Source organism: Acipenser ruthenus, chromosome 20 (assembly GCF_902713425.1).
Source record: "Acipenser ruthenus chromosome 20, fAciRut3.2 maternal haplotype, whole genome shotgun sequence".
NCBI classification, from domain to species: Eukaryota; Metazoa; Chordata; class Actinopteri; order Acipenseriformes; family Acipenseridae; genus Acipenser; species Acipenser ruthenus.
In genome coordinates, this window is record NC_081208.1 from 22,738,915 (window position 1) to 22,764,853 (window position 25,939).

Sequence of the window (25,939 nt, forward strand, 5' to 3'; positions counted from 1 at the left end):
AATGTACACCAGATATACAGTCCTACTATATATGACCAATGTTATTTACCTATTTTATAACACAATTCAATCATACACCATTGCATTAAAAATCACAAAAAAGCATGTTCATTTAACACGTATAACATACATTATATATATATATATATATATATATATATATATATATATATATATATATATATATATATATATATATATATATATATATTACAAACTTGTTTTTGCTTGAAAAGCAATTAAAATTAAAAAGCAAATATCATCATTAATAGAATACCACAACATTTAATATAATCAATGCCACACGGGTTAAGGCTTTGCTACATTTATGATGTAAAACTGTAAGTGAAGCAGTTTTGGCTAACGCCTTCAACAATGCAATCTTCTGTAGACTTGATGTAATTTAATTCTTAGCACTTATACAACATTGCCCATGGGCTGTTCTGTGTGTTTTATGAGCGTCTTGGAGAACAGTTGAAACAAATCAGACATTGCTAGATGAAAGAAACAAAGGCACACTTCAAGTATTGAGTGTCTGTGCACACCTTGCTATACTGCTGTGATGATGCAATATAAAGGCTAGGTATCAACTCCATCATCCCACTGTGGAGAATGGGGTTTCACTGCAGCATTGCAAAGCTGCATACAATCTCTCTGTACCTTGTTTCTATTTTTGTATTCAAATTCTCCAGTATCCATATCCATTTTAATATACATAAACAGTGAATTGGATGTATTTAAATGTCATAATGCTAATATCAAGCCCATTCTTTATCATTTGAAATCTTCCTGATGTAAATGCTTTTATAATCTGTGGACCCTTTATTCATCCCTTTATTCAACCACTCTCTGCTTGACCCTCTCCAATCTGGCTTCCGCTCTGCTCACTCCACTGAAACCGCCCTCCTGTCTGTCACCAACTCACTTAAGTGTGCCCAAGCTGCCTCTCTCTCCTCTGTCCTAATTCTCCTCGACCTCTCTGCTGTCTTTGACACTGTTGATCACTCTATTCTACTATCATCTCTTGCTGACCTGGGGATCTCTGGCACTGCTCTGGCCTGGTTCTCCTCCTACCTCTCCAACCGCACTTACCAGGTAACCTGGCGTGGAGCAACCTCCACACCTCACCCTCTCTTAACTGGAGTCCCCCAAGGGTCAGTCTTGGGTCCTCTCCTGTTCTCTCTCTACACCCGCTCCCTGGGCCCCCTCATCGCATCCTATGGTTTCTCATACCATTTCTATGCTGATGATGCTCAGATTTTCCTCTCCTTCCCCACCTCTGACTCCACTATCTCCTCCCATATCTCTCTATTTCCTCCTGGATGCACTCGCATCACCTCAAACTCAACCTCTCTAAATCTGACCTCCTTTTCTTTCCCTCCTCCTCCCCCTCCTCTGATCTCTCTATCTCTGTTCCTCTGGAATCTACCACACTCTCTCCCTCTTCCTCCGCTAAGAACCTTGGAGTCACCCTGGACCCCTGCCTCTCTTATTCCCAGCACATCTCCACTCTGGCACGCACTTGCCGATTCTTCCTGAGCAACATCCGAAGAATCCGACCCTTCCTCACCAACTATGCTACCCAGCTTCTGGTCCAGGCCCTGGTACTCTCCCGCCTAGACTACTGCAACTCCCTCCTGGCTGGCCTCCCTGCGTCCGCCACCCGTCCGCTCCAGCTCATCCAGAACTCTGATGCCCGCCTGGTGTTCTCTCTGCCTCGCTTCACCCACGCTACTCCACTACTCCGCTCGCTCCACTGGCTCCCGATCACCGCTCGCATCCAGTTCAAGATTCTTGTACTAGCCTACAGATGCCTTGACCAGTCTACCTCCAGACCCTCATCTCTCCCTACACCCCCACTCGACCTCTCCGCTCCGCCTGCACTAGAAGACTAGCTCTACCTCCGTTACACTCCCCTGCCTCCAGAGCCCGCTCCTTCTCCACCCTTGCTCCCCAGTGGTGGAATGACCTTCCTACAGATGTCAGGACTGCCCAGTGCCTGACCACATTCCGGCGCCTCCTTAAGACTCACCTCTTCAAAGAGCACCTGTAGAACTCCTGTTTGTATCCTGGGACACTATCACCCTTCATGTAAATGTGCTTTATTTTGCTCTTATCTGCCCCCTATTTTACTGCATTTAATCCTGTACTTCAGAATACTGTAATCTGCCAAGTGTTTAACCTGTAGTACTTTGTATTTAATCACATCCTGATGTAACTATCACTATTTAATCATATCCTGATGTAACTATCACTATTATCTGCTGTATTATTGAATTGTGGTTTGTCACACTTGTACCTTGCTTGAACAAAAGTTATTGTATTCTTGCTCTTATTGTATTACTTGTATTGTAACACTTGAAATGTATTTGCTTACGATTGTAAGTCGCCCTGGATAAGGGCGTCTGCTAAGAAATAAATAATAATAATAATAATAATTAAGTCAGGCACCACTGATATTTATTTCAAAAGGTTTAAAAAAACATGTTTCAGTTTGGTAACTTCCAATATGTAATGCATTGTACAACAAACACTATTGCACAAATATTGAAACAGTGCCACCTAATGGATTTATTGGTTACTTTCATATTTGAACACCCATACATCTATATCGATAGGTTACGGATGTAACCCCGGTTCCCTGAAAGAGAAGACGACACAACCTGAGACATTTCCAAAGGGGGGCCCAGCAAAAAAAGTTCGAGAACCTTTGTTGCAGGGTAAGCTAGGGGGATAAACTTCAGTATGTAAAACAACAATGAAAAAGAAAAAAAAAAAAACTTCCAGGAATATCTACATAACATACACGGTATGCTAGTCTCTAAAAGGGTGGATATTATTTCCCAGAACATTTAATACAGGCTAAATCGACAACCGTGTTGTTTATCCGTTGCTATATTTCTGGTCCTTGCACTGATCTCAGTGGTCCTTGTCATAATCCCGCGAGATTTTATATTTTCATTTGTAGCATGAAAAGCTCTCGCGATGTTTGTTTGGCGTTGTTGCCTGGAGACGCGGATCTGTTTCTGTCGGTCGCTGCTGAATGTTAGGTTTCTTGTGAAGTGGTCAGTTCAAGTTTTGCATTTGTTTTTTATTTTATTTTTAATTTCCTTGTTTATCCACGCATTAAAAATCCCTCGAAAATGGTAAGTTTTGTGTTGTTTATGTGAGTTGCTGGTATTTGCAGTAGCTTACTGTAGGAATAAAGTCTTTACTGTACATATATTGTTTTTAAAAGCAATGTATTCGTCACAAACTAAAGGCACATCTTTCATTATTTCAGTCTTTATCATTGAGACTTTCAGTCAAAGTAACAATTTTGTTTTTTGGAGTTTATGCATTTACAAATTGATCAACTTTACTTGCGTTTTCAGACCCTCCATGTATACATGTAATTTAAAAGTTATTTTAAGTTACGTTACAATAGTGCTTTTTTTTCTCTCTCTCTCTTGGTAAAAAGTTTATTGTTTGATAAGGCTTTTCTGTGTTAGCTCTGTTGATACTGTAACTGTACAAAAGGAATTTCAGAAAAGTCCTATTTAAATGCAAGGGAAACACAAATTAACTGTATTTGCACAGTCGGGTGCAGAATATATACTCTGTACTCTAATAACGACATTATTTTTTTAGCCACCAAAAAAGAAGAAAGTGGTTAAGAAGTCTGGTAAAGGAAAGAAAACACCAACAGTTGTAGATGGACTTTCTACAGTGGAAATGTCTAAGGAGCAGGTAATATTAATTAATTCAACGATAAGATAAAAACAAATACTACCTAGTAAAATATATCACCAAAGCAATTGTTAAAAATGGTAAATGTTATTATTATTATTATTATTATTATTATTATTATTATTATTATTATTCTCTTAACACTTATAACTGGTCCCCCTTGTGTTGAGGATCTCATTTATTTGGTTTATTTGTGTTATTTTACTTTTGATTCTTTGCTTGCTTTTACATGATTGCAGCTATTCAGATTGTATTAACAATATGCAACAGAGTAAAATGCTAAGATGCTATAGGTCACATGGTTTGAAAGCATACTTGTGTTAAATATTTAAATGTAGCTGGAGGAGCACATTGTCCGTCTACGTGAGGAACTGGACCGGGAACGGGAGGAACGGAATTATTTCCAGCTGGAGAGGGATAAAATCCACACCTTCTGGGAAATCACCAAGAGGCAGTTAGAGGAGAAAAAATCAGAGATGAGGAACAAAGACAGAGAAATGGAGGATTCTGAGGAGAGGCATCAAGTAGAAATCAAGGTAAAATCTCACTGCAGTTATCTCCCTTTCAAAAAAAATAAATCTGGTTTGTTTAGTTTTTTTGGTGATCTTTTCTGACATTTTTGTACAGGTTTACAAGCAGAAGGTGAAACACTTGCTGTACGAACACCAGAACAACATTACAGAGCTCAAGGCTCAAGGTGTTGTTGCTATGAAGCTTGCACAGAAAGATCAGGGCATGCAGGAAGATGATTTACGTAAGGGTGTGCGCACCCTGAAAGTGGATTTAAAAGAGCAGGAGCTTTCCAACGAGAATCTGGTGAAAAACCTCAAACTGGTATGTCAACTCATTTAAGACATTTTAGGATTATAAAAATATATGTTTTTTATTTTCATACTGAAAATGAAGTTTATTACCCCCTTCCATTTGTATATTTGTAACCATATTTGCAGTAATTCTTTTTTTTATCTCAACAGAAACATGATGAAGAAATAACTAAACTGCGGAATGATTTTGAAAGACAAGTACGAGGTCAGCGTTCTGAGTGTGCAGTGAGCTTGTTTGAGCTAGAGGCTAATACAGGCCTATAGGTTTCATAAAAAAAGCTTATTTAGGTGCAACAGTTGGCTATATCCTTTTTAGTTTTTTTGTTAAATATTTTAGACCTCTCATTTTGTTCTTACACAATACATTTTTTTAATGTTTAACATGCATAGCCTTTTTATTACATCTCTTGAAGGTGAAGTCTGGATAGCTAATGCCACCTGCCATTTTGAGCTGCTTAATACCTTGGATATTCATATTATGCAAAAACTTTCAATTTGCTTTGACATTAATATATTTATGTTTAAATATAAACTGACAGTCATCTTTCAAGAGGTGAGATTACATTACCATTTAATTTAATTACATGGGATATGAGCCTGTCATATGTTTGGTAGTCTGAATGGCTTCTAAAGACCTGTAATACTTTCAAGGAGCACGAAAATACTTAGATTAAAAAATATATATATATCAGTTTAGATTTCTAATTAGAAGATTGAAATGTACTGGGAATTGCATTATAAACATTGCATTATCTTTTTTGCAAACTTGTTTTTATGCTTTTCCAAATTTATTTGGTATTTTTCTTACCCAACCAGAAATTGAAGCTAAGTATGAGAAGAAGATGCGAGTGCTACGAGATGAGCTGGATCTGAAGCGCAAAACTGAAATCCATGAAATCGAAGAGCGAAAGAACAGCCAGATCAACACACTGATGAAGAACCACGAAAAGGCATTCAGTGATATCAAAAACTACTATAATGACATCACACTCAATAACCTGGCTCTTATTAACTCTCTGAAGGTAAGTTGATAACACAACGGTTCACAACAGTGTGATGCTATTTTATATATACCGAGTCCCCATGGAATGAAAACACAGAATCTCTGATAAACTTGACCTAGTGACATTAAAGTAAGAGGTGGAGTGGTTCATCCAGTTAAAGCGCTGCCGCTGGGAGCGCAGGATAATTCATACAGATGTGCAAAGAGGCAAAGAGGCAGAACTTTGCTGGAGATTCTGAAGGGGGCATCACACATTGGCACTGACGCTTCCAGGGGTGGTGGATACGAAACCGGCAGGGACTACTTCTCCTCATTGCGCAACAGCAAACCCTACTGGCCAGACACTGAGCACATTCAGAGTGGATAAAAAGCAGGGCTGATCTATGTTCACCGAGATCGGTAGCCAGCCCACCTCTGCTCTGGATTGCTCAGCGTAAAAGCAATTCTGGCTTTAGGCCTGTGAGATCGGAGGATGCTCATACACCCTCAAAACATCTGTGCTGTGTGGGGATCTGCTGCGGTGAGGAGAAAAAAAAAAAACCTAACATAATTGGACATTTCAAATTTTGGTAAAATAAATAAAAATAATAATTGGTCACTCTATAATTAAAAAAAAAAGTAAGAGGTGGAGCTACTTCATCCTTTTTTGTCATTCTGTGTAAACATTTAGGAGCAAGTAGAGGAGATGAAGAGGAAAGAGGAGAGATTAGAAAAGGAGATGGCGGAGGTCCAGCTCCAGAACAAGCGCCTCACTGAACCTCTTCAGAAGGCACAAGAGGAGGTGACTGAGCTACAGAAGCAGCTGGCCAATTACCAGAAGGATAAAGTCTCCCTGGCGGTAAGTATCTGACCATCCAGACAAAGCAAGTATTGTGGGATGCAGGGGTGAAATTCTCAACAAAAAAGTGCAGGTACTGATATGCACAGCTGGGTGTAAACATTTAAAAATGAAGACAATTTCAGTGGCAATGAATAAATACTTTTAAAATGTATACATATTGGTGCACGATACATTTATAAATACAAAATAAGCCTTAAAAAATAACTGATCAATTATAAAAATTCACCATAAACAGAGAAGCTGAAAATACTGAAAACTTTGTATCCTCTGCATGTATCACTCAGTCATGTACTGTAATATGAAACTTAAGTTCAACTTTAAATGACAAGCATTAAGAAATATTACACTCTGCAATAACTGCTGTAGAGGGGTTTTTGTTTCTAGATATCCAAAAAAAGGACGATGTTATAAAAAATGGTATTAAAAAACAACTGTGCTATTAACAAATTATACAAAAAGGTCTAAGTCAAACAATGCTCAATAGGGGCTAAAATACCCCTCCATTTTTTATGTAACAGGCACTGCTACTACTAATGATGTACTTGGCCATTTTAATCCCCATAGTATTCTCTGAAATTATCCCCATTCTTTCCAGACCCTGGGTGCTCACCTACAACAGGGCCTGGCCATGCTACAATAATAGCCTTGGATTAGAACATATATCCCTGTTTCTTTTATTTATTTTGTACTTATTACTTATCTTACAATAATATGTTATGTGTGCTTCTCTGTTGTGTTTCTCTGTAAATTAATTACCATGATCTATTCCAGAAAAAGATTTTTCAGGCAGAAACAGTATAAATGTAGACTTTTTAAAAAATTTTATCCCTAGTATTGTGGTTTCTGCACAAGAAACAAAGTGGCAAAATACACAGTTTTAGTTTTCATTTATTACAGTCCTCATAACAGAAAATACTAGGATCACAACAAAACCAAACATTGATCGCTATGCTTAACATGTACCTTGCAAGTTGGGCCAGTGTTTGAAAAGCGTGAAGCACACCTCCATCTTTATCCCTATTCTGACTCGTTTAGCAAATCTGAAGCAGCAGTTTGTTGATCCTGTTTTTTTTAATGTTAATCCCTACTGTCCCACACATTACTTGCCATTTTAGAAATTTTTTAGAAAATTCTGGCAATGTGGTAAATCAGTATAAGGTAAAACACATTATGGTAGTTATTTCTAATATTTGTCAACCATGTATTTTAATGGTGAACACTGACGTGGATTTTTGCCTTCAAATTCATGTGCAGCAATGGTCATTCGACTATTCAGTTTCTCCGGCGCACTAAAGAAAATAATTATTACTTCATAATAATGATAATTACTGCACACCGCTGTTTTCATGTTGCACTGCTAAGGTCTTCTCTCGTTGATCAATAAATGAGCACTGACACAATGTGAAATGGGTGGAGATTTGTGACGCATGCCAAAATGAAATCTGATCAGAATGAAAGCTTGGCCAATCAACATGCAGTGATTATACTGACGTTAATGGTGGCCAATAGCAGCTAACAGAAACATAAGCAGTGTAAGGAAACAGAATGCAAGCAGCACGAACTGTGCTGAATGAAAGTGCAAAGAAAAATTTGAGAAAAATTGCACTAGTGGACAGTGTTAGTGGATGGAGTTCATCTGTGTTGGATGAAAAGCAGATTAAATAAGTCCCGGTACCTAGTACCGGCATCTAAATAAGTCCCAGTACAGAGTACCGGTGAGTACCGGCTGTACACTTAACTGTGGTCTTCGCTTCATCACCATCAAAACTCAGCAAATCAGAACATAAAACCATGCCCTCACTGGAGTGGATATACAGAACACTGAAAATAAATGTTGTCTTAGATTTTATTAAAACATTTTTATGTACATTTTTTGGCAGGGTGCTAAAGCTCGATTGAAGGTGGCAGATAAAGAAATGAAAGACCTGAAATGGGAGCATGAAGTATTAGAGCAGAGATTCACTAAGGTAAGAAGGTGTTTCTCATTTGTTTTGTAACATTGCCAGTTTTATTTTCCTTTCAAGAAATGGTGCAGATTGCATACTCTGGAACAAAAACATTTAATAAATATTGACCGTGGTGCTGGTTTCGTTAACCACATCGCAAAAATGGATCTCTTGCCAAGCATGGTATTGCAGCTCTTCATAAATATATTGTGTATGTTGGTAGTATTCCTTTTGAGTTGTCCTCTTTCTCCTTGTAATAGATTCAAGATGAGCGGGACGAGTTGTACCAGAAGTTCATTAAAGCTATTCATGAGGTGCAGCAGAAGAGTGGATTTAAAAACCTCCTGTTGGAGCGGAAGCTGCATGCTCTTACAGATACACTGGAGAAGAAAGAAGTTCAGTTGAACGAGGTGCTTTCTGCCTCCAACCTCGACCCCACAGCTCTGACTGTTGTAACACGCAAACTTGAGGTAATGAATTTCCCTTCATCCTGTTGTTGTATTATTATTATTATTATTATTATTATTATTATTATTATTATTATTATTATTATTATTTATTTGGCAGATGCCTTTATCCAAGGCAAGCAGCTGACTTGCATAATTTTATTAACCCTTAAAATATCTTTTGTTTCTAGGATATTTTGGACTCTAAGAACAATGCTATCAAAGACTTGCAGTATGAGTTAGCCCGGGTTTGTAAGGTGGGATTACTGTTTTATTGTTTTATTTTTGCTTCATAAAACATGCTCTATTTCACAGCCGGTTGGTAAAACATTTGCTTTTTGCATTTTCAGGCTCATAATGATTTGCTTCGGACGTATGAGACTAAGCTTTGTGCTTTTGGAATTCCAGTAGATGAGCTGGGATTTAAACCTTTGGAGAGTACAGTGGCTGGACAGACACTTGGTCAGGGACCTGCAGGACTGGTTTCTGCACCAACATAAAAGAGCCACCCAAATAATGATAAAAAGACACACTAAACCTCCCTTGTATGATGTCTGCATATACTGTTTTAAAAATGTGAAGATGAAAACTATTTATTTTGTCTATTTTAAGGGACAAAACTGAAAGCAGCTGCACAGCATATTGATTATAAATTCAGATTCTCATTGTTTTGGAGTATCATGTTGTACTATAATTGTGTCCAGCAAGTTTGTCTTTCTTAATACTAAATGGTTTCATATGCCAACACACAAACAAAAAGGTGATTCAATAAAATAATATAGTCAGGTAAATTGTGTATTTTTCATTAAAGACAAAATAGAGTACCAGAGGGTACAATTTAGATCAATCTCAAGGTAGTGTGTAAGATTAATTCTATATTACTAGTATTCGTAATATTTAAAAATGGATATGGGAATACAACTATAATAAAACCCCTGTTATTCCTGGGAGAAAAAAAAAAATCTCTTCCAGCGATATGGATTTATAACAAACTTCATAATATACTACTGGTGGGTGTAATTTTATGTTAATTAAAGATGTCTTCATAAGAATCACACTATGAATTAAACATACATTTTAGAACGCCGCCCCCTGGAAGCTCCTGTCCTCGGTCGGCAAAGGAATAGCCTGGACTCGAACTCGCGATGTCCAGACTATAGAGCGCATCCTGCACTCCACGCGGAGCACCTTTACTGGATGCGCCACTCGGGAGCCCTCCAGGGAAAGACGTTTTGATGTTCCCGTCACCAGGAGTAGACAGGCTGCTACTCTTGTCTCCACCATCAGAGGCAGACTACCTGCCGCTCCCACCTCCACCGCCATAGGAGGACTACTTGCCGCTCCCGCCTCTGCCGCCATGGGAGGACTGTCTGCCGCTCCCACCTCCACTGCCAGGGGAGAACTACCTGTCACTGCCTGGGGTTGTCTGTTCCGCAACACCTAGGGCTGCCGAGCCTGCATCACCTAGGGCTGCCGAGCCTGCAATGCCTAGGGCTGCCGAGCCTGCATCGCCTAGGGCTGCCGAGCCTGCATCGCCTAGGTCTGCCGAGCCTGCATCGCCTAGGGCTGCCAAGATGTCATCGCCTGGGGAAGCCTGCTCGCCATTGCCTGGGGAGGCCAGTTCACTGCTTGGGGTTGCCTGTCCCACACTGCCTGGAGTTGTCTGTTCCGCACCGCCTAGGGCTGATGAGCCTGCAACGTCTAGGGCTGCCGAGTCATCATCGCGTGGGGAGGCCTGCTTGCCGTTGCCTGCGGTACCTCTTCGCCGTCACCTGGGAGTGCCTGTTTGCCACCACCCGGGGATGTTGGCTACGGGCCACCACCCCTGGGTTGCTGCCTGTTCTGCATCATCGCCCGGGGTTGCTGCCTGCTCTGCATCATTGCCCGGGGTTGCTGCCTATCCTGCTTTGCCTGGGGTCGTCAGCTCAGCTTTGCCCGGGGTCACCAGCTCTGCTTCGCCCAGGGTCACCAGCTCTACTTCGCCCAGGGTTGCCTGCCTGCCGTCGCCCGGTCTTGCCAGTTTGCCACTGCCTGGGGTTACCAGCTCGCCACAGCCCAAGATTGTTAGTTTGCCACTGCACAAGGACTTACTGGAGGTCCTTGTACCACCGTCAGAGCTGTTTGCGCCAGGGAAGCCAGTTCTGGCATTGGCAGCTTGTTTGTTGCCGAGCCGCTTTGGAAAGGTTCTGCTCTGCTGCCGGCACTGCCACTGGCCACGTAAAGTATGTATTTGTGTCCATTAGTGTTACTATTGTTTTGATTTGTTGTTATGTGAATTGGCAAGGATGGGGTTAACTCCCCATCCTAATTGAACATGGGAAGAATGTAGCAGGTAGTTAGGAGTTAACCTAGTTGCCTAGTTAACTCCTAGCCACCTGGTACATAAGGACCCCGCTCCACCTGTGTAGGGGTGGAGTAGTTGAGGGAGGGAGGGAAAAAAACAAACACAGTAAGATGATTGCTACCTTTATTGTGCTACGTATAGGTACTTGTTTGTGTTTGTTTGTGTTTGCTTTGCTCGCATCATACCACACACCCCTCTCAGCCATCCTGTCACAGGGATTATAAATCTTATTAGTTCTATAACGTGTAGGATCTTGCCTAAATCACTTGCATTTGCATTGGGTTACAGTTTACACTTCATTTGTGATCTGATTATACACGGTTAACATCAGCCAGAAAGGGAAATACAGGGCTGTTGAAAAACACCTTCCCTCTGGGACCATGCTATTTGGCATGGACAAAGTTCAGCTTTTCTTGTTGTGTCTTATAATAATTTTGTGGAATACCATTCTTGCAACAGGTAAGGCTTTTTTTTTTAATTAATTATTTACTGGTAGAAAATGAGCCTGTAACGAAAGTAAATATACCATTTATATAACATGCTAGAAACAGTAAAGTTGTGGGTCCTGGACTAACTGCAGTTCGGAATGTAGTTGAGCATTTCTGGATGAAGTTGAAGAGGTTTATGCATAGAATTATTGAGAATTAGCTGCTGAGAAGAGTGCCAAAAAGTTTGTATATGCTATGACGAGCTGAAGGCAAGGGTGCAGCTGCACAAGCAAGGTAAAGCCTGGAATTGTATTATTTGGACTTAATTGTTGAGTATTATAATTGAATGTGAAGCGTAATAAGGACCCTATTCCCCATGTAGCTGGGTTGTTTTCATCTCATTTTTGGTATACTACATTGGGAAGCTACTTTTAGCTTCTGGTGGTGACGTCTTGCACAGGTTACTAAGGAAACAAGCTTTATCATTTTTGCAGTACAATGTCTTTTTGGGGTGTAAAAGCAAGGCTCTTTCAAGTGTGTGTTCTTGTTTTAATGCTCTGGAATATAACTCATCCAACAGGTAAGAATATTTTAAGTATGAGGATTTGTAATCAACAAGCTAGAAATATACTTGCAGTACACAGGATTCATTGTTTTCATGATTTGTATTGTTTTTTAAGGATAAGCTTATGAATGCATTACTTGTTTTCAAATAAAAGCACTGCTTTGTGTAAGTGCTGAAAGAGATTGATTATAAACTGAACCCAATACATAAGATATTCAGATTTCTACAGTGCAATCACAAGTATGTTCTTTAAAGGATTATCGTCTTTAATTCTACGTTTTTAAAATGACTATTATGAACAACTCTGTATTGTGCAGGAACAGGATTTACAATGGATAATTGATTAGAGACCGGTTTAGCCAGATATCAGGTTCCGAATGTTCAAGTTAGACCATGCGCATGGTCTATTATAATCTCTTTCATGCCACGATTGCCTTGTGTATTATTTATGTTGTCATTTTGCAATAGATTGCTTTCTTATAGATCTGTACAACTACAGTTTCCAAAATGATCATCATCATATTTACAGTAAAATAGCATTCCTAGGTGGCTGTGTATTATATTTTTATGAAGTATGTCAATCGCTTCTCCTATATGCTGCAGTATGAAGTTATAAATATGGTGTAGTCCAATAAGCAAAACAGAAATTATAATGGCATTTCTACTGATAACATTTGACAGGAATGCCTATAGTTTCTACATGGTTTGACAAGGTAAAGTTAATTAAAATTTGTAAGCATAAAATTAAAAAAAAAACTTAGATCTTCAAAACTGTGTATAGCACTACATCTTTGAGTTAGGAGAAGGGTATATAAAATGGGAAGTTTTGCGGCCAAAAAGTACATATTTACAATCAAATTGTTTTAGCTTTAAAGGAACAACCAGATTGTATCCTTGTGTAATTTTGTTTAGCATATAAACAAGTTCATTTCTGTAAATATACATATGGTATTTCCATTAAAGGTCAAACAATTTCCACAGTAAATGTTTTATTAGAGGTTGTCAAGATTCCGTAAAAATACCCATTATTAGACCCATGTCCGATAAATGAGAAATACTTGTATTTTATTACCTGTGAGATATACAATTTAAATGTACATGGTGCACCCCATTCTTAATTTACCAAGACACACAACAGTTAGTTAAAATATATTTACAATATGAAAATATGAAATTTCCTTAAAGTTACTAATTGGATTGTTTTTTCAGGAAATCCAAACATTGTAACAGAATATGGAAAAGTGATGGGAAAGCAAGTGAGAGTGAAAGAATCGGACAGGATTGTCTACGCTTATCTGGGGATTCCCTTTGCAGAACCGCCAGTGGACAAACTCAGATTTGCTCCACCACAGCCACCCAAAGCATGGAATGGAACGAGGAATGCTACTGCATACCCCCCACTGTAAATTATTGATTTATTTGTTTAAAGTTGTTAAATGTAGGGTAGGTATAGTAAGCATTATTCTGCTTAAATCTGGTTCTCAACCTATTATGGAATTTCCAGTAATAGCTTGGAACTGTAAATAGCAGTGTGGTTACATTTTCAACAGTGATTAGTTAATTCAGTCATTTTTTGAAACAGATGGATAATGATAAACTACTGTGCTGTTAGATGGTAAGCTTGTTTGTCAGTGTGCTGTGTTTGTGTATGTGAAGTGTAGCTTGTATGATCAACATGGGTAACATGCTGATAACAGCTAACAAGAGAACAGTGTGTTGACCAGTTCAGGACACTAATCAATTTTGTTGCTATAACAGGGCAAACATTTTATTTAATTGGATGTCTGCTGTTGAATGACAACTAATATACACACCCAATGAAATAACACTCTTTTAAGCTTAACTTTAGCTTCTAATTTTCCTGTAAATCTCTTGAAGATGCTTACAGAACTTCAGTCACGGAAAGCAGCTTTCAGATTTCTATCTGGGGAGATTTCCTCCACAGGCAACCTCAGAGGACTGTTTGTATCTGAATATATACACCCCTGTGAAGCCTGCAGAACAGGTTCAACTACCTGTAAGTAAACAACTACTGTCAATTACTGAAATTTAGAAAACAGAGATTCAATGTTATTATTAAAAGTGTTATTTAAATGAAATTCAGTTAGGAATGTAGTTTTTGAAGAAGCCCTGCGGAGTGTCTAATTACTGTATATTACTGACTGCATGTCTGTTAATCCTCCTGTTGCTAGGTGATGGTGTGGATCCACGGAGGGGGGTTTGTTCTCGGAGGGGCTTCTCTCTATGACGGTTCTTCTCTGGCAGCCTTTGGCAACGTGGTGGTTGTTCTAATTCAATACCGGCTCGGTATACTGGGGTTTTTAAGGTGAGTCTATATTGAAATAATCAATTTGATAAATTGATATGCCTGTTCCTGATACAGACATGGTGTATTTAATTGTTTTCTTTATGGACAAAAAAAATATTAAAAAAATTTAAAAAAATAATAAAAAAAAAATAAAAAAAACTCTCTCCTCCACCCTTTTTGGCAAGGTAAAAATTATATGAAACTGTACAAACTTTTTTGTCAAGAGCCTTCATCTGTGTTTAGTACTACTTACTATTTTAAGACTGACTCAATTTTCATTGTGGCTGTTAGTATTCGAATCTTGAGCACAGCAAGAGCCCTCTTTGCGATAGTTATCCCTCCCTGCCTCACTCCACAGCACTGGAGATAGCTACGCCCCGGGGAATGTGGGGCTCCTGGATCAGGTGGCGGCTCTGCAGTGGTTGCAGGAGAATATCCAGAGCTTCGGAGGAGATCCCAAGGATGTGACTTTATTCGGGGAATCCGCTGGAAGCACTTGTGTGTCTTTGCATGTAGGTTAAAACCATTACAGTGGCAGATATTAATACTTCAGCCATAAAAGTTTGGTTCACAGTCAGATTCTTTGTTCATGATATCTGTAACACTTTAAAATAATGTGCAAATATGTCAATTATAGAGTTTCATAGTACAGCCTAAGTGTAACAGCTGAATAATTTTTGAATGATTTTGGGGATACATAAACAGGGATAATAGTTTTCGACAGTAATAATAATAATAAAAAAATTTGCAGAGTAAAATAAAAGGGCTGTAAATGAGTTTTCCCTGCCACATAAGACACACAAACAGTACTACTGGGTAACAGTTAACACAGGAAGTATTTATTGTTGTTCTTGTTACACTTGTTGCGTCTATGTTGTATTTTAGTTTATAACTTTAATTATTCTTGAACCGTAACCTTGTATTACAGTGTAACCCTCTAAGTCGCTTTGGGTAAATGCGTCTGCCAAATAAATAAAATAAAAATGGTTACATTTTCAAATTCTAAGCAAGTTAAACTTACTGGTGCCATTAATCAATAAAACAAACAAACTTTTGTTTATTTTTTTACACTTCAAAATATTACAAATAGTTCCTTGTAAAATAAATAAATAAAAAAAGCCGAGTCTTCGTCATTCGGACGGTTACTGTTAGAGATGCAGCACTCCAGCTGATAGGTCTGACTGGAATGGCACCACCGCCCTAAAAAGGTATTTTCACACTGAGCGCGTAGCATCAGCATCGCGCCTATATTGACGCAGTCAAGTTGCTTTCACACCAAAGGCGTCCAGATCATTAGAACGCAAGAGACGGCAAACCTGTTATGCACAGCAAGTCTAGATGTATTATTATTATTAAATAATATACTTATTAATTACTACTCGTTCATGTGTATGATGGAGCACTGTCCCTTAAAATAAAAACCCAAGCAGCTATAGTTAAAACAAATAAATAAAAGAGCACAGCGCAAAATAAGAAATATCGGAATAATAATAATAATAATAATAATAATAATAATAATAATAATTACCTTACTGCTGATTGTGGTGTTACATTTCTTCTGCCTGCCCACTCTGTTTTTTACTCCTTTTTTTTCCAGAAAACTGGTCCCGCAAGCTCTTCCATCGGTTTTTAATTACATCTGAGTCACAAGACCTGCAAAATAAGTAAAACAAGTAACAGTATAGTACTTGTGGTTCGCTAAAGCACTTTAACCAGAACAGAACCGTTAATGTGTTGCATATTTTAATATGTAGGCCACGGCTGAAGTGCTTAGTCTTATTTATATTAAAAAAAAAAAAAAACTTTATACAACGTATTCAGTTTAAGGCAGGGGTCTCCCACCCTGGTCCTGGAGAGCCCCTGTCCTGCAGGTATTGCATGTGTCTTACATCATCAGTGGCTAAAGATCTGGAACACCTGTTAATCTTGACTAATTAAGCCATAATTGGTTCAGTTAAGTAACTGAGAGATTGAAACGAAAACCAGTAGCCAGGATAGCTCTCCAGGACCAGGGTTGGAGATCCCCGTTTTAAAGATACATTGTGTTTGAAACACAGGGATCTATCTATACTCATGCCGTTCTCCACAAATAACTACAGTAGTAACCATTTTGATGACTGGACATTTATGTATTTACTGTCTGTCCTAAAATTAAATAATGTAAAATATACATAAACATGAAGATTATATACATTATATGTATACATGTATTCATTTAATTCAGATGGAGGTATTTTTTTTTTAACACACGTCGGGTCTCATTTTGTGTTAAAAATCTTTTAAAGTTTTCTTGTTTTCTTTACTGTAGCTCTATTTGTTTCCATTATCTTTAAGGACACTTCATTTCAGCAATGTCTACTGTTTTAAACCGGTCATTTCCATTAGGTCATTTCCAATCTCTGTGTTAATGAAAGACAGGACGGGCTACCTGTTTGTTTATTGCCATGTTGACGAGTGGGCGAGAGCTGGATGTATTGTATTCTAAAAAAAAAAAAAAAAATACACCGGACTTTGTTTTGACGCGAGGCTCTCGGTGTGAATGGACCTTATTTGCTGAAAAGATCTCGAACTGCCGGTTGATCCACTTTGTACAGAGGAATGTACAAAGGAATTGTACAGCTTTTACACACATTTTGACAACATCCGAAACAACAGTTTACCGCTGTTCTTCGGCAGTTGTTAGGCGCTGAAATGATACAAACACACAGTGGTCTGTTTCAGTGTTTTTGATGGCCCTGCTGCTTCGGCCTCAAGTAGTTTACGTTTCCTTGTATTCAATTTGTTTAGCGCTTCCCATGTGTTGTACAATGGTCTGCTACGAGCACATTACCATCGACGTGAAATTCGAGCTTGCCAAACTAGTTGACCCGATCTTTAGGGGTGATTTTTTAAAAATTGAACTTGAATACCGGAAGCAGTTTTCGACAGGAATGTTTCCGTAAATATAAAGCAAAGTTGCCTGTGTTAATCTTTATATATTATACATGTATTGAATTGGTTATCAAACAAACAAAAAAGAGCCTTGCATATTTTTTGCCCCTCGCCAGGTGTAAAACTAAAAAATCGCCAAAAACATACAAAATCCTCGTCTTTTTCCGTGTTATTACGCAGCAAACAGATTCCTGTGATCCCTGTACATAAATATGACAGTGCTAACGTAATACAAGCTATGGATGCTTCCTGGTATGTTATGTATCACTTCCTGTGCACTCCGTTTCACTCCAATGGTTTGCAGATGAACATTTTCAGAAATGCCTTAGCAAGTAAAGCTGTGAATCCTCGCTTTCTTCCTGCTTTAGGTTCTGTCTCCTTTGTCATCAGGCTTGTTCCACAAGGCTATCAGTGAAAGTGGGGTAGCTTTCTCTTCTCTCCTAGAAAGAGATCCCAAACCAAAAGCACAGGTAACACATCACAGTACATTTAATCATGCTTGAGTTTCTTAATGATCAATCTAAAGTGACACAAGTTTCAACAAGCATGTGGTAGAAAAAAAAATAGAAGAATGTTGCAGCTTCTATATATTACAGAATGCATATATACTGTACTCTGCATTATAACAAGGAGTAAATAGTCATGTAAGGGGACGTCAAGTTGTACAACAGTGTGTGCAGTATGTTGCAGGTACCAGTACAATCCCTTGGTTTTTTGTAACCTGGTTGTTGTTTTTTATTACAGAGACTTGCCAGGTCTGCTGGCTGTTCTGCAATTGATTCTGTGTCAGTCGTCGAGTGTTTCAGAAATAAAACTAGTGAGGAGATAGCACGTGTTTCTCCAGGAATGGTAGGTTTACATTCATATTCATTTGCTGTGTTATATATTTGTTCATATAAGCATTTTTGACTACTTGAATGTCATGTTACCCGGTGTTACTAATTAAGTATTCAGATTTTTATTTTGTTTGTTTCTCTTTCATTAGTATATCATATAAGGAAGCCATATTGGTCCAGAGATTACAAGGCATAGAAAATGGTTAATTTTCAATATCATACAGGTGCTAAAGGCTGTACTGTATTCTTACACTTGTACTGGAAAAGGGTAGAGGTAGTTAAAACCATTAATGCAACTTAACTAAGATTTCTGATAAAGTATAGATGTTTTATAATTATTATTATTATTATTATTATTATTATTTGTTTATTTGGCAGACGCCTTTATCCAAGGCGACTTACAGAGACTAGGGTGTGTGAACTATGCATCAGCTGCAGAGTCACTTACAATTACGTCTCACCCAAAAGAGCACAAGGAGGTTAAGTGACTTGCTCAGGGTCACACAATGAGTCAGTGGCTGAGGTGGGATTTGAACCAGGGACCTCCTGCTTACAAGCCCTTTTCTTTAACCACTGGACCACACAGCCTCCTAATGTCCCACAATCATTTTTAAATGTTATACTACATAGATTTTATCTTCATATAGGATGTTCAGTATATTATTGTATTATTCCATTCTTCTGCGATGCACCATTTTTAATCAGGCGAGTGCATGCCTTGTTCACATTCCAGTTTGTTTACATTGCGCAAACAACACAAGCAGGGACACAAACTTGAAACCTGCTTTCCACTCTGTAACTTTAGAAGCCAAACACTGACAGGCATTTTTATATCATCCATAAGCTCTGTTATAGCTCAAGAAGCAGAACATGTTATTTCAAACAAATAATGAATGCATATGTCTATGGCCAAAAGAAATGGCAAGAGGAAGTATTAAAACCGGTTTGTTAAGCACATGTCTCCTCTTTGGTGAAGACTCAATCCCCTGTCACACTGCTGGCTATAGTGCTTTGACAGATTGTGTGATTGTCCCCAGGGAGAAATGGCAGTGACTCCTGTGCTGGATGGAATATTTCTACCCAAAGAACCCGAAGAGCTCTTACAAACCAGGAAGTTTAACCGTGTACCATATTTACTGGGGATTAACAACCATGAAGTCGGCTGGCTAATTGCTCATGTAGGTGTTGCAATATAAAAACAATAGTGTTTTAACTGTGCTGATTACAGAACCCAGTCGCCAAAGAACATTGCTCAAAATGCCTGTCATAATTATTATTTATTTCTTAGCCGACGCCCTTATCCAGGGCAACTTACAATTGTTACAAGATATCACATTATTTTTACATACACTTACCCATTTATACAGTTGGGTTTTTACTGGAGATCTCTAGGTAAAGTACCTTGCTCAAGGGTACAGCAGCAGTGTCCCCCACCAGAGATTGAACCCACGGCCCTTCAGTCAAGAGCCCTAACCACTACTCCACACTGCTGCCCCATGGGTTTACTGGTTGGTAAAAGCAGTTCAGGTGACCGTAAAACATTAGGGTGCTTAACCTGCTGGTATTCAGGTACAAAGGGGAAAGTATGAATAAAGATTTAGAATGCAGTACCTAATGTTGATTTCTTACTTGTTTGATATCCTAATGTGTTGATTCTGTTTATACAGTTATTAACTTACTTACTGTTCCAGAAAAAAAAAAAAAAACTCCACCAGTGGATTTCCTTCTGAAAAGACTCCCTGTAGCTGAATTTCTGGAGTGTGATAGTTTCAGAACTGACCAGCGATGTTTAACTTGAATTTCTGCCCCTATCTGTGATATCAATAAATGAGGACAAACCCCCACAACACAACGTGTGTGTACATATTATTGATTATGCAATGTACAGAAATGAACAATTGCCTCAAAGCTGCTTGGTTTAAGGATCCACCACTATGAGACAATAGACCCCCCATAACAGTACCAAGGGGTAGCTACAAGGGTGGAGATGGGGGAGGTGGAGGGAATTAATCAGAAGAGAGAGATAAGTTTATATTTTTCCAATAGGCCAGAATTATTGGATGGCATAATGTGCGTAGAGGGCAGTCCTTCCTCACGAACCTGAGTTTTAAACTTAATTTAGTAAATCGTAAATCTTTATACCAAATCAGTTTTCGAGAGGACTAAATATAACAGAGGCAAACCCTTCGTGGCCATCGTTTAAACCACAAATTCCGCTTTTAGAAGTGGTACAATACCTTGTAAGCTTGGTTAACAATGATATAAGCAGAAGCAACAATAAAGAATGATAGAGGCACACAGAACAGATATTACAAATATTATGAAAATGTAGATGTAAATGTTTGCTTTTCACTTCCTTGTTTAATATTTTTCACATTGAAATATTAAGTTGAGGAAATGTATGTATTCTTGATAATTGTATTATTTTTTCAGTATTTACTACCACCTGGTTGGAAAAGTGGAATTCCAAAGAATATTTTTCTAATGGTGATGGCTGGACTTCTACAGAAAATGGTACATGAACATTATCGATTTCCTCTGCTCACTCTGTAATGTGTGTGTGTTGGATTGTATGAATCTAAAACTGAAAAATAATGACTCTGGCCTTAATTCATCAAGATTCCAAAGTGTGTAAAAATAAAAAAAAATATTAGTGCCTTTGCTTGTTAAGAATCTTTGAAATCAGCCAGTTGCCAGTGTTGTTCAGTGTCTCAGTTTTACATGGGCATGCTTTCCAGACATTACAGTAGTGCCAAACAGGCCATCTTGGATTTCTTTCTCCATCAAGAGAAATGGAGGAAATCCCAGATGGAAAGACTTGGGAAGGAGGTACAATAATTACCAGACAGTGTAATGTCTATAAAGAAAGCCTGTGCAAAATTAGAGTAATGAAGAGAAAAACACACACATCATCAATAGGCAAGCACACTGTTTGCAAATCAGTAAGTTCCACTTACACTATGTTATTTGTGATAGTCACGTCTCTAACATATTACCAGGAATCGGAAATATATTACTTTTAATATGCGTGTGAATGGGCCCAAGGCAAGACATTTGCAGAATTGGGTGCAATGCTCTTTCTGAGTTCTAAATATTGCTTGGTAACAATAAGAAGCTCTCTATGCATGACTTCTGGATACCGTGGTATGTTAATTGCCTTGGATGGTTTGGTGCAAGCAATCAAAGTGCTGTTTACTTATGTATTATTCCATAAAATGAAATATAAAACTGTTATATTACTTTAGTAAATTGTAACTAAACATTATTGGGGTGAACTTTATAGTTTTGGGGTTGTTTTAGTAATGGAGGAATCATTTCCCTTGCAGACAGTTCCCCAGGAAGCCAATGGGATTATTGCAGAGGAGTACTTGGGTGAAATGGAGGATCCAGTCGGAATAAGGGACGCTCTTCTCGATCTCTTAGGAGATTTATTAATGGTGATGCCAGCTGTCAAAACAGCAAGATATCATAGAGGTGAACCATGCTTTAAAAGAAAACGTCATTACTTGTGTAGCATTTAGCACTGTCAGAACTCCAACTCTGTTATCCTTTATAAAAGTTTACCATTTTCCCCATAGCAATTAGCATAGTTAAACATAACTTGCCTTTTTTTATGTGCTTTACCATACCTTTCTGGGCTTGACAATGCTTACATATGTAAGCATTGTACACACTCCAGAATGTTTTGTTTTTCTTTAGATGCTGGCCTCCCAGTGTACCTCTATGAGTTTCAGCACCGCCCCAGTGTGTATGGGGACAGCAGGCCTGAATTTGTGAAAGCTGATCATTTTGATGAGGTTGGCTTTGTGTTTGGAGCTCCCTTCTGGACTGAAGATATTGTCATGCTGGGTATGATCTGGATGATTTCTTCTTTCTTTACCCACATTTTTTTCAGTTATATTGTCATCAACATTTGATTAGGTCCCAGACCTGTTTTCTCATTTTTGCTAGCTTATAAAGACTTGCTGCTTGTCACACTGTCACAGTTACTCTCAGTGGGCAGGAGTAACTATGAAGTGCTGGTGAACACTACTCGACTTTTGTAACATTCTCAGAACCATACCCAACCTACAAGTACATGCGGTACACAACAGTGCAGCCATTAACACAGGGGCAGTGTTGCATGGAAACAGGTTAATGGTTACACACTGGTGTACCACATGCACAATTAAAGGTTCTAAAAGTTGAGGCCATAGAATATGAACAGGTCAACAGAATATGACTGAAACATAAGATAAAGTCAACAATAAGAAGAATACATTAGTTAAGATAACTCCCATTCCAAGCTGCTCTGTCAGGTATCACTGACATTTATATGAATCTTTTTTTTATTGTACTAGAAATGATTGAAAATCATGTTTGCCTCATTTCATGTTCCTGTTTACAGCTAATACTACTAAAGCAGAAAGGCAGTTAAGCAAAACGATGATGGCATATTGGACCAACTTTGCTAAGAATGGGTAAGATTTGAAAAACAGCAATTTCACACTAAAATGGAATATAAAACCTGCTTGATGAGATATCACTATGTGATATGGCCATATATGGTCATATGGCAACTCAATTTCGTCCTTATTTAAACTATGTTAATATGCACAGACACAGACTGTTGTAATGTCCATTTTGTTTAGTCTTTTAAACCTCTTTAAGGGCTTTTAACGCCCCATCTGAGGCCTCCTGCAAACACAGGTACCAAGTTTTCACCCCAGTCTTTCACTGTGCATTGGTTGCCTTACCCTGGTTATATCAGTTTCTGTGCTGGGAACACTAGCTCCCACCATAGACTGCTGCAATATGAATTTTCTGAAGCTGCTTGTTTATCAAATTCAGAAATAAAAACCAAGGTGTGTAACATTACATATGTAGTCTACTGTATTTCTTTAACTATGTCAAGGAATTAGCCAAACACTGTCCATTTCAAAAGTGGATATTATTACAATTTAATAAAAAAAAAATGAACACTACCAACTGGATAAAATTACTTATAAAGACTATAAACAGTAGCATTGGTTTAATGATTTGTTTTCCTGTGTGAAATGCTGAGCTAGGGCTGTTTGTGGATTGTATTCTAGTGCCCTCTAGTGGAATGTTCTTGCAGCATATCAAAACGGTCTAAATTGCAATGCATTGGTATTATAATGGTATTCTTGTGTGTCTTGTGTGAAAGGGTGATAGGCATTCCTGTGCAGTAGCAGCAACATAAAACTGATCACATGGTTGTCTGTTCTCCCCGCAGGGACCCAAATGGGGATGGCCTAACAGAGTGGCCGCTCTACAAAGAGGATGAAGTGTATATGGGACTCAATCTGAATGTGAAGCCAGCAAGGAAATTAAGGGATTCCAGGGTGAAGTTTTGGCTAAAGACTTTCCCTGAAAAAATGGCCAAATTGAATGATGCAATGGTCCATGCTGAGCTGTAATATTTGTATTAAATTGTTTGGTGGAGTGGTGCAAGGAATGGAATATTATATCTCGGCTGCAAGTGTATATAATGAAAAGCGCCTCTATTAAAATCATTAAAAAGAAGAAAAAAAAGAATAGTGTACCATTTACATTTAGACAATATAACTCAGTGGGGAAAATTATTAAAAACCCAGCATGTTTTAATATGTATAGTTGTAACCAGCACAAATGGAGATACATACTAGCTGCCTAGCTGAATTTAAATGGTAATACTTGTAATGCTGCAGTGAAACCCTTCACGGTATCACTCTGTGTGTTTTTTCTTTGGCCTTTTATAATGCAGAAACTATATGGGAATGCTGGCTTAGTGTGTGTTACTTTGATGTCATATATGTCTACATATATATTAAAAGAGAGGCTTAAAATCAATTATACATGTCTTCTGCTGTGTCATTTTTAAAAAAATTTTAATGTATCTATTACAATTATGGAAACTATTATCCCCCAACAATTGTTAATTCTCTGTTGTGGTTCCTGTTTGTGTTATTATATACTAAGCTTACTAACTAATGTCCCTTTTCAGCCAGCTGGACTGTTTCTGAATAGACTCCTAAAACTTTAGTTTTAGAAATTACCAAAAGGATGTGCAACTTCAACTAAGTAACTGTGAGACGGTAAATGAAAAATCTTTCTACAAATCAGTTTTAGATGGGAATGGTTTGGGAAAATAAAAAGAAAAAATGTGAAATATGCGCAGCAAATTAGCCAGTGTTGAAATTCCAGTGTTCACCGTTGGTGTTGATTTTAGGTATTACATTTTCAGATTTGATGCCACGCGGTCTTGGTTCATATCTAAACCAAAGTATATTTCAGTGTAAAAAAAAAAAAAGTACACTAATCCACAGTAATAATATCAACACATCCGGGATAGTTGGTGTTTTCTGTAATGCTGCCGCTTCTGTCAGTGCTGCAGTGTTATTTCCGAACACTTAAGTAGTTAATTTTACAATAAAGGGGTGCTAGTTATACACTGAAAGAGACGTCAATTTAACGCCCATAGTGTTAAATGTTTCACACTATGAAAGTGTTATTTTTTGTAACTTTTTCAAAAGTGTACCTTTTTGTACACTGGAAAATGGTTAGATTTGACTCCTACAGACTCAATGTTCTGTGTGTAAACAAATATGGTTGTATGGTTCATTTTCCCCACACAAACATAACTTTAGTGAGAGAATCATAGACTACAAGCTTGGAATTTTTTTCACAGTAAAATATAACATATATAATATTGTAATAATATTGTTCAAAAATAAAGCTTTTAATATACAAAAATACCAAAATAAACCGGCACAAGGGCCAAACAAAAAGGTTTCAAATACACAGACAATAAACACAAAACAAAACTTACAAAAATATAGCTTCCAGGCTGGGCATTGCCTTCACTGGTTTACAAAACCACTCTTGCTTCCTCTTCTAGAACTCTCGCCGCCTTGCTGGGAGGCTGAGGCCTCCTTTTATGTCAGGTGGCTGGTGACTAATTGAATAATTATTTGGTTGATTGCTCCCACCTGACGCAATCAACCTGGGCAGGGAGGAGAATTTAACTCTATCCCTGCCAGTATTTCTAAGGGCAGAGCCCTGCTCTGCCACAGTTATATTATTGGAAGTTACCGGTATAATGTAGTACTGTATGTTGTTTTTTTTTTTTTTGTTTTCATGGCTTGTTGCTCACAATGGCAGGTTGTTGATATCCCTGAGGAGCTGGTAGATACCCATGATCTAACTGGATTATATCCTCACCCCAAGTAAAGTGATTCGAACTGAATGCAAACACCCGAATCCAAAGGGGATTATTTGGTCTAAGGTTAGATGAGGCCATTACTGTGACGGCTTGTATTTAATTTCTTAGATTTCCTTTTCTACTAATTTATTACAATAATAATTTAGGGATTCGAACATGTAAAATTCGTATTTTTGGGCATGTGTTAATCTGTTTCTAGTACTGTTCAATGTTGTGCAGGGGAATACAATCCTGACTTCCACAGAGTATTCCACAATTATTATACATCAGCAAAAATCTCTGGGACTAACCTAAATCTTTATTCTTGTATTTATCGTATTTGTTTTTCTGCCAGCGTTTGCATGTTTTCAGTATTAGTATAGAAGAAATAAATTATATACGGTAGGTGAATATTATGTTAATAATGAATAATGAATAATTATATATATATATATATATATATAGATATATATAGATTGGTAATCTGGCTATGTGGATATTTTCTACCCACATCCCTAGATCAGGGTGGTTACATCAATGGAAACATGAATCTTG

At 38.0% G+C, this 25,939-nt stretch overlaps 2 protein-coding genes across 4 annotated transcripts; both read left to right on the forward strand.

Moving 5' to 3' along the window:
• The first annotated feature begins 2,979 nt into the window (after window positions 1-2,979).
• On the forward strand, window positions 2,980-9,580 carry LOC117425303 (dynein regulatory complex subunit 4-like). 2 transcript variants are annotated; one of them, XM_034042127.3, is made up of 11 exons: window positions 2,980-3,146; window positions 3,631-3,729; window positions 4,068-4,265; window positions 4,357-4,563; window positions 4,704-4,758; window positions 5,370-5,575; window positions 6,227-6,394; window positions 8,278-8,364; window positions 8,604-8,813; window positions 8,981-9,046; window positions 9,140-9,580. In XM_034042127.3, exons 1-11 carry the CDS (start codon window positions 3,144-3,146, stop codon window positions 9,287-9,289), a joined length of 1,449 nt encoding a protein of 482 aa, XP_033898018.1. In that variant the 5' UTR covers window positions 2,980-3,143; the 3' UTR covers window positions 9,290-9,580. The 2 variants fall into 2 exon arrangements, with proteins under 2 accessions (XP_033898018.1, XP_058849676.1); XM_058993693.1 differs by having other exon boundaries at window positions 2,991-3,065.
• A 1,482-nt stretch (window positions 9,581-11,062) lies between these two features.
• Window positions 11,063-24,036, forward strand: LOC117425302 (fatty acyl-CoA hydrolase precursor, medium chain-like). Of its 2 annotated transcripts, none has more exons than XM_034042126.3 (13): window positions 11,063-11,592; window positions 13,336-13,528; window positions 14,005-14,143; window positions 14,319-14,452; window positions 14,793-14,946; window positions 17,734-17,835; window positions 18,110-18,214; window positions 19,239-19,379; window positions 20,635-20,715; window positions 21,528-21,675; window positions 21,901-22,050; window positions 22,589-22,661; window positions 23,438-24,036. In XM_034042126.3, the coding sequence occupies exons 1-13, from the start codon at window positions 11,514-11,516 to the stop codon at window positions 23,619-23,621; spliced, it is 1,683 nt and encodes a 560-aa protein (XP_033898017.1). In that variant the 5' UTR covers window positions 11,063-11,513; the 3' UTR covers window positions 23,622-24,036. The 2 variants fall into 2 exon arrangements, with proteins under 2 accessions (XP_033898017.1, XP_033898016.1); XM_034042125.3 differs by lacking the exon at window positions 11,063-11,592 and adding an exon at window positions 11,694-12,141.
• Window positions 24,037-25,939: the final 1,903 nt, after the last annotated feature.

Bases quoted from the DNA above. Each gene is read 5' to 3' on its own strand.
- LOC117425303 (XM_034042127.3), top strand. The intron at 4,564-4,703 runs GTATGTCAACTC...TTATCTCAACAG, and splicing joins TGGTGAAAAACCTCAAACTG to AAACATGATGAAGAAATAAC. The intron at 5,576-6,226 runs GTAAGTTGATAA...GTAAACATTTAG, and splicing joins CTCTTATTAACTCTCTGAAG to GAGCAAGTAGAGGAGATGAA.
- LOC117425302 (XM_034042125.3), top strand. From the start codon at position 12,060: ATGTCTTTTTGGGGTGTAAAAGCAAGGCTCTTTCAAGTGTGTGTTCTT. The intron at 13,529-14,004 runs GTAAATTATTGA...AATCTCTTGAAG, and splicing joins GCTACTGCATACCCCCCACT to ATGCTTACAGAACTTCAGTC. The intron at 20,716-21,527 runs GTACATGAACAT...TTTCCCTTGCAG, and splicing joins CTGGACTTCTACAGAAAATG to ACAGTTCCCCAGGAAGCCAA.